The 8,075-nt window shown below is 62.1% G+C and overlaps 1 protein-coding gene across 1 annotated transcript; it reads right to left on the bottom strand.

The window, feature by feature from the left end:
* Window positions 1-337: 337 nt before the first annotated feature.
* Window positions 338-7,385, bottom strand: LOC121365378 (multiple epidermal growth factor-like domains protein 8; the record flags this gene model as incomplete). The annotated part of the gene is made up of 6 exons (XM_041489509.1): window positions 338-349; window positions 438-598; window positions 675-1,551; window positions 5,317-5,434; window positions 6,685-6,815; window positions 7,266-7,385. Coding segments are annotated over 6 exons (1,419 nt in total), but the record flags the coding sequence as incomplete, so codon positions are not given.
* Window positions 7,386-8,075: the final 690 nt, after the last annotated feature.

Below are 8,075 nucleotides of genomic sequence, written 5' to 3'. Positions count from 1 at the left end.
CAACCCCAGAATTCTGGTAGCCGCCCCCAGGGTTTTGGTAGCCAACCCCAGGGTTTTGGTAGCCGCCCCCAGGGTTTTGGTAGGGTCATCGGATTGACCAGTATGACCAGAGTGACCAGTATGGCCACTGGAGTGGGCCTGGGGGCTACCGAAAGCTCGGGGGTCATCAGATTGACCAGTGTGACCAGTAAAACCAGTGTGACCAGTATGACCAGTTTGGCCACTGGACTGGGTCTGGGGGCTACCGAAAGCTCGGGGGTCATTGGAGTGACCAGTGTGACCAGTAAAACCAGTGTGACCAGTAAAACCAGTCTGGCCACTGGAGTGGGCCTGGGGGCTACCGAAAGGTCTGGGGTCATCGGATTGACCAGTGTGACCAGAGTGACCAGTTTGGCCACTGGAGTGGGCCTGGGGGCTACTGAAAGCTCTGGGGTCACCAGCTTGACCAGTAAAACCAGTTTGGCCACCGGGGTTGGCTCCTGGACCACCAAAAGCTCCGGGGTCACCAGTTTGGCCACCGAAATCCCCTCTGGGACCTCCAGGGCCACCAGTGCGCCCAGTTTGGCCACTGGGAGCGGCTCCGGCACCTCCAGAACTTCTGGGGTCACCGGTGAAACCAGTAAGGCCGGTTTGACCAGTGGGACCAGCCCCAGGGCCACCAAAGGTGCCACCACCAGGGCCACCAAAGGTGCCACCACCGGGGCCACCAGTCCAGGAGGTCCCAAAAGTGCCACCGAAGGTCCCAGAGGTGTCACCGGCGGTTCCTGAAGTTCTCAAGGTGCCACCACCGGTGCCACCGGTCCCAAAAGTGCCAGAACTGGTCCCAAAAGTGTCACCAGCACCGGTGCCAAAGGTCCCAGAGCCAGTCCAGGAAGTCCCCAAAGTGCCACCTCCGGTCCCAAAGGTGTCACCACCGGTCCCGAAGGTCCTCAAGGTGTCACCACCAGTTCCTGAGGTCCTGAAGGTGCCACCACCGGTCCCAAAGGTGCCACCACCAGTTCCTCCAGCCCCAAAGCTCCCAGAACCGGTCCAAGAAGTCCCAAAGGTGCCACCACCGGTCCCAAAGTTGTCACCACCGGCTCCTCCGACCCCAAAGCTCCCAGAGCCAGCCCCGAAGCTCCTCAAGGTGCCACCAGCCGTCCCAAAGGTGTCACCAGCGCTCGCCGAAGCCCTGAAGGTGCCACCGCCCCCCGCCCCGAATGTCCCCGAGGTGCCACCGCCCCCCGCCCCGCCGGGCGCCTGCACCCGCACCCGGTGCCAGCCCGTGCCCGGCTCCACGTCCACGGCGAAGGTGTCGTAGGAGGTGGCCACGTAGAGGTCCACGGCGCCGAAGGTGACATCCAGCGTGACCCGGATGTCCACGTTGGTGAACTTGGGCTGCACGGCGAAGGGCACGGAGCGGCCGGGCGGCAGCGGGCGGCGCTGCGGCGGCGGGAAGCAGTGGCTCTGCGACGCCGCGTCCAGGCAGTACTCCTGCTCCACCGCCAGCAGCCGGTAGCACTGCTGCCCGCCCACCGGGTGGCCCTGGAAGGAGTCGCGGCACTTGGAGCACTGCGGGGACATCAAGGGACATCGAGGGTGGCGTGGTCAGGGCCACTGAGGTCACTGAGGTCATTGAGAGTGGAATAAAAGAGGTTCTGGTGGCCCTAGAACGCTGAGGAACGTGGTGGGTCCCATCCCCACGTCCCCACCAGAACCCCCTGGAGAAGGTTCTGGCACCTGGGGACACTTAGGGGACATGGAGGGACACCAAGATGGTGTGGTCAGGGTCACTGAGGGCACTGAGGTCACTGGTGTGGAGCTCAGAGCACCCTGGTGGCCCTAGAACGCTGAGGAACGTGGTGGGTCCCATCCCCACGTCCCCACCAGAACCCTCTGGAGAAGGTTCTGGAATGGATTCTGAATTAGGCACACCAAAGATGGCGTGGTCAGGGTCACTGAGGTCACTGGTGTTAAGGTCAGAGCGCCCAGGTGGCCCCAGAACATCAAGGAACATGGTGGGTCCCATCCCCACGTCCCCACCAGAACCCCCTGGAGAAGGTTCTGGAATGGATTCTGAATTAGGCACACCAAAGATGGCGTGGTCAGGGTCACTGAGGCCATTGAGGTTGGAAGGGAAGAGGTTCTGGAGGCACCAGAACGCTGAGGTCCCATCCCCACGTCCCCACCAGAACCCCCTGGAGAAGGTTCTGGCACCTGGGGACACTTAGGGGACACCAAAGATGGCGTGGTTAGGGGCACTGAGGTCACTGAGGTCGTTGGTGTGGAGCTCAGAGCACCCAGGTGGCCCCAGGACATCGAGGAACGTGGTGGGTCCCATCCCCACGTCCCCACCAGCACCCTCTGGAGAAGGTTCTGGAATGGATTCTGGATTGGGGACACCAAAGATGTCACCCTGGAGGTCACTGAGGCCATTGGTGTGGAGCTCAGAGCGCCCTGGTGTATTTTAGGCACTGCCAGCTGCCCCCAGGTGTGCCCAGGTGTATTTTTGGGTGCCCCCAGGTGTATTTTGGGTGTCCTCAGGTGTATTTTGGGGTGCCCCCAGGTGTATTTTGGGTGTCCTCAGGTGTATTTCCAGCTCCCCCAGGTGTATTTTGGGTGTCCTCAGGTGTATTTCCAGCTCCCCCAGGTGTATTTTGGGCGTCCCCAGGTGTATTTTGGGTGTCCTCAGGTGTATTTCAGGCTACCCCAGGTGTCCCCAGGTGTATTTCCGGCACCCCAGGTGTATTTTTGGGTGTCCCCAGGTGTATTTCTGGTGCCCCCAGGTGTGCCCAGGTGTATTTTTGGGTGCCCCCAGGTGTATTTTGGGTGTCCTCAGGTGTATTTCCAGCTCCCCCAGGTGTATTTCCGTCACCCCAGGTGTATTTTTGGGTGTCCCCAGGTGTATTTCTGGCTCCCCCAGGTGTGCCCAGGGTGTATTTCCGTCTCCCCCAGGTGTGCCCAGGTGTCCCCAGGTGCATTTCGGGCCCCCCAGGTGTCCCCAGGTGTATTTCGGGCCCCCCAGGTGTATTTCGGGTGTGCCCGGGTGTGCCCAGTTGTATTTCCGGCCCCCCCAGGTGTATTCAGTTGTATTTCCGGCCCCCCCAGGTGTATTTCGGGTGTGCCCAGGTGTCCCCAGGTGTATTTCGGGTGTGCCCGGGTGTGCCCAGGTGTATTTCGGGTGTGCCCGGGTGTGCCCAGTTGTATTTCCGGCCCCCCCAGGTGTATTTCGGGTGTGCCCAGGTGTCCCCAGGTGTATTTCGGGTGTGCCCGGGTGGGCCCAGTTGCATTTCCGGCCCCCCCAGGGGTATTCTGGGTGTGCCCAGGTGTATTTCGGGGGTCCCCAGGTGTATTTCCGTCTCCCCCAGGTGTATTTCTGGCCCCCCCAGGTGTCCCCAGGTGTATTTCGGGCCCCCCCAGGTGTATTCTGGGTGTGCCCAGGTGTATTTCGGGTGTGCCCGGGTGTCCCCAGGTGTATTTCGGGTGTCCCCAGGTGTGCCCAGGTGTCCCCAGGTATATTTCCGGCCCCCCCGGGTGTGCCCAGGTGTCCCCAGGTGTGCCCAGGTGTATTTCGGGTGTGCCCAGGTGTGCCCAGGCGCGCCGGGCGCGGTACCTGGTGCCGGTGGCAGTCGCGCCGCTCGGGGCAGGCGCCGCTCTCGGTGTTGTTCTGGCAGGGGCAGCCGGTGCCGTCCAGCTCGTTGCAGGTGTCGGCGTGCCCGTTGCACTGGCACCTGCGGGCAGGTGAGCGCGCCTCAGACGCGCCCGGCCCCTCCCCCGCTCTTCCCGCATTTCTCCCAAATTTTTCCCAATTTTTTCTCAATTTTTTCATCATTTTTCCCAAATTTTTCCAGGACATCGAGGAACGTGGTGGGTCCCATCCCCACGTCCCCACCAGCACCCTCTGGAGAAGGTTCTGGAATGGATTCTGGATTGGGGACACCAAAGATGTCACCCTGGAGGTCACTGAGGCCATTGGTGTGGAGCTCAGAGCGCCCTGGTGTATTTTAGGCACTGCCAGCTGCCCCCAGGTGTGCCCAGGTGTATTTTTGGGTGCCCCCAGGTGTATTTTGGGTGTCCTCAGGTGTATTTTGGGGTGCCCCCAGGTGTATTTTGGGTGTCCTCAGGTGTATTTCCAGCTCCCCCAGGTGTATTTTGGGTGTCCTCAGGTGTATTTCCAGCTCCCCCAGGTGTATTTTGGGCGTCCCCAGGTGTATTTTGGGCGTCCCCAGGTGTATTTCTGGCTCCCCCAGGTGTGCCCAGGTGTATTTTTGGGTGCCCCCAGGTGTATTTTGGGTGTCCTCAGGTGTATTTCAGGCTACCCCAGGTGTCCCCAGGTGTATTTCCGGCACCCCAGGTGTATTTTTGGGTGTCCCCAGGTGTATTTCTGGCTCCCCCAGGTGTGCCCAGGTGTATTTTGGGTGTGCCCAGGTGTATTTCGGCCCCCCCCAGGTGCCCCCAGGTGTATTTCCAGTTCCCCCAGGTGTATTTCGGCCCCCCCGGGTGTGCCCAGGTGTATTTCGGGTGTCCCCAGGTGTATTTCCGTCTCCCCCAGGTGTATTTCTGGCCCCCCCAGGTGTCCCCAGGTGTATTTCGGGCCCCCCAGGTGTATTTCGGGTGTGCCCGGGTGTGCCCAGTTGTATTTCCGGCCCCCCCAGGTGTATTCTGGGTGTGCCCAGGTGTATTTCGGGTGCGCCCAGGTGTGCCCAGGTGTATTTCGGGTGTCCCCAGGTGTATTTCCGTCTCCCCCAGGTGTATTTCTGGCCCCCCCAGGTGTCCCCAGGTGTATTTCGGGCCCCCCCAGGTGTATTCTGGGTGTGCCCAGGTGTATTTCGGGTGTGCCCGGGTGTCCCCAGGTGTATTTCGGGTGTCCCCAGGTGTGCCCAGGTGTCCCCAGGTATATTTCCGGCCCCCCCGGGTGTGCCCAGGTGTCCCCAGGTGTGCCCAGGTGTATTTCGGGTGTCCCCAGGTGTGCCCAGGTGTCCCCAGGTGCATTTCGGGCCCCCCAGGTGTCCCCAGGTGTATTTCGGGCCCCCCCAGGTGTATTCTGGGTGTGCCCAGGTGTATTTCGGGTGTCCCCAGGTGTATTTCCGTCTCCCCCAGGTGTATTTCTGGCCCCCCCAGGTGTCCCCAGGTGTATTTCGGGCCCCCCCAGGTGTATTCTGGGTGTGCCCAGGTGTATTTCGGGTGTCCCCAGGTGTATTTCCGTCTCCCCCAGGTGTATTTCTGGCCCCCCCAGGTGTCCCCAGGTGTATTTCGGGCCCCCCCAGGTGTATTCTGGGTGTGCCCAGGTGTATTTCGGGTGTGCCCAGGTGTGCCCAGGCGCGCCGGGCGCGGTACCTGGTGCCGGTGGCAGTCGCGCCGCTCGGGGCAGGCGCCGCTCTCGGTGTTGTTCTGGCAGGGGCAGCCGGTGCCGTCCAGCTCGTTGCAGGTGTCGGCGTGCCCGTTGCACTGGCACCTGCGGGCAGGTGAGCGCGCCTCAGACGCGCCCGGCCCCTCCCCCGCTCTTCCCGCATTTCTCCCAAATTTTTCCCAATTTTTTCTCAATTTTTTCATCATTTTTCCCAAATTTTTCTCAATTTTTTCATCATTTTTCCCAATTTTTTCTCATGTCCCAGGTGTCCCTCCCAGGTGTCCCAGGTGTCTCACCTGTCCCAGGTGTCCCTCCCAGGTGTCCCAGGTGTCTCACCTGTCCCAGGTGTCCCTCCCAGGTGTCCCAGGTGTCTCACCTGTCCCAGGTGTCCCTCCCAGGTGTCCCAGGTGTCTCACCTGTCCCAGGTGTCCCTCCCAGGTGTCCCAGGTGTCTCACCTGTCCCAGGTGTCCCTCCCAGGTGTCCCAGGTGTCTCACCTGTCCCAGGTGTCCCTCCCAGGTGTCCCAGGTGTCTCACCTGTCCCAGGTGTCCCTCCCAGGTGTCCCAGGTGTCTCACCTGTCCCAGGTGTCCCTCCCAGGTGTCCCAGGTGTCTCACCTGTCCCAGGTGTCCCTCCCAGGTGTCCCAGGTGTCTCACCTGTCCCAGGTGTCCCTCCCAGGTGTCCCAGGTGTCTCACCTGTCCCAGGTGTCCCTCCCAGGTGTCCCAGGTGTCTCACCTGTCCCAGGTGTCCCTCCCAGGTGTCCCAGGTGTCTCACCTGTCCCAGGTGTCCCTCCCAGGTGTCCCAGGTGTCTCACCTGTCCCAGGTGTCCCTCCCAGGTGTCCCAGGTGTCTCACCTGTCCCAGGTGTCCCTCCCAGGTGTCCCAGGTGTCTCACCTGTCCCAGGTGTCCCTCCCAGGTGTCCCAGGTGTCTCACCTGTCCCAGGTGTCCCTCCCAGGTGTCCCAGGTGTCTCACCTGTCCCAGGTGTCCCTCCCAGGTGTCCCAGGTGTCTCACCTGTCCCAGGTGTCCCTCCCAGGTGTCCCAGGTGTCTCACCTGTCCCAGGTGTCCCTCCCAGGTGTCCCAGGTGTCTCACCTGTCCCAGGTGTCCCTCCCAGGTGTCCCAGGTGTCTCACCTGTCCCAGGTGTCCCAGGTGTCTCACCTGGTGCAGGTGCCGTCCAGCAGGAAGAACCCCGCCCGGCAGGTGTCACACCTGTCCCAGGTGTCTCACCTGTCCCCTCCCAGGTGTCCCAGGTGTCTCACCTGGTGCAGGTGCCGTCCAGCAGGAAGAACCCCGCCCGGCAGGTGTCACACCTGTCCCAGGTGTCTCACCTGTCCCTCCCAGGTGTCTCACCTGGTGCAGGTGCCGTCCAGCAGGAAGAACCCCGCCCGGCAGGTGTCACACCTGTCCCCCACGCTGTTGTTCTGGCAGTTCACGCACACGGCCTGCGCCTCGCTGGGGCCCTCCGACACCCAGGTGTGGATCTGCACAGGTGAGCACAGGTGAGCGCCCAGGTGTGCCCAGGTGAGCACAGGTGTGCCCAGGTGAGTGCCCAGGTGAGCCCAGGTGTGTCTGCCCCTCCCCAGGTGTGCCCCCAGTGCTCTCAGGTGTGCCCAGGTGAGTTCCTGCTCCCTCCCAGGTGCCCCCAGGTGTGTCCCCGCTCCCCAGGTGTCTCCAGGTGAGTCCCCAGCAGTCCTCAGGTGAGTCCCCAGGTGTGGCCCCAGGTGAGGCCCCAGGTATTCCCAGGTGAGTCCCCAGCTCCCCCAGGTGTGTCCCCACTCCCCAAGTGAGGCCCCAGGTATTCCCAGGTGTGTCCCCAGGTGAGTCCCCAGTAGTCCCCAGGTGTCCCCAGGTGCATCCCCACTCCCCAGGTGTGCCCAGGTGTATCCCCACTCCCCAGGTGTGCCCCCAGGTATCCCCAGGTGTGTCCCCACTCCCCAAGTGAGTCCCCAGGTATCCCCAGGTGTCTCCCGCAGTCCCCAGGTATCCCCACAGGTGCCGCCGGCCAGCGCCGAGCCCACGAACAGCGGGCGGCAGCGCTGGCACTGCGGGCCCTGCACAGGTAAGGACAGGTGAGAATAAGTGAGTTACAGGTGTGTTACAGCTGTGTACAGGTGTGCTACAGGTGTGTACAGATGTGTTACAGGTGAGCAGAGGTGAGCTCAGGTGTGTTACAGGTGAGCACAGTGTGTTACAGGTGTGTACAGGTGTGTTACAGGTGAGCACAGTGTGTTACAGGTGTGTACAGGTGTGTTACAGGTGAGCACAAAAAACCCCCCAGAACCCATGGACAGGTGAGCTCAGGTGAGCTCAGAACTCCTCAAAAAATAATGGGAATGTGTGCACAGGTGAGCTCAGGTGAGCCCAGGCGTGTTACAGATCAGTTACAGGTGAGCTCAGCTGTGTTACAGGTGTGTTACAGGTGTGGTGTTCCAACCCCAATAAAGCCCCTCCCACACCTGTCCCACTCCTCTAACCCACCCTAGACCCCAGGTAACCCCACCTGAGCACACCTGGAGCCCAGGTAACCCCACCTGGAGCCCAGGTAACCCCACCCGAGCCCACCTGGAGCCCAGGTAACCCCACCCGAGCCCACCTGGAGCCCAGGTAACCCCACCCGAGCACACCTGAGCTCACCTGAGCACACCTGGGTGTCCCAAACCACCTCAGCCAGGTGTGCCGACCCCCCTAAAGCCCCTCCCACACCTGTCCCACCCCTCTAACCCATCCTACACCCAGCTGGA

This window comes from Pyrgilauda ruficollis, unplaced genomic scaffold (genome assembly GCF_017590135.1).
Source record: "Pyrgilauda ruficollis isolate IOZ18807 unplaced genomic scaffold, ASM1759013v1 scaffold946, whole genome shotgun sequence".
Lineage (NCBI taxonomy): Eukaryota > Metazoa > Chordata > Aves > Passeriformes > Passeridae > Pyrgilauda > Pyrgilauda ruficollis.
The sequence above is the reverse complement of the archived record's forward strand: the minus strand, read 5'-3'. Positions and strand labels throughout refer to the sequence as shown.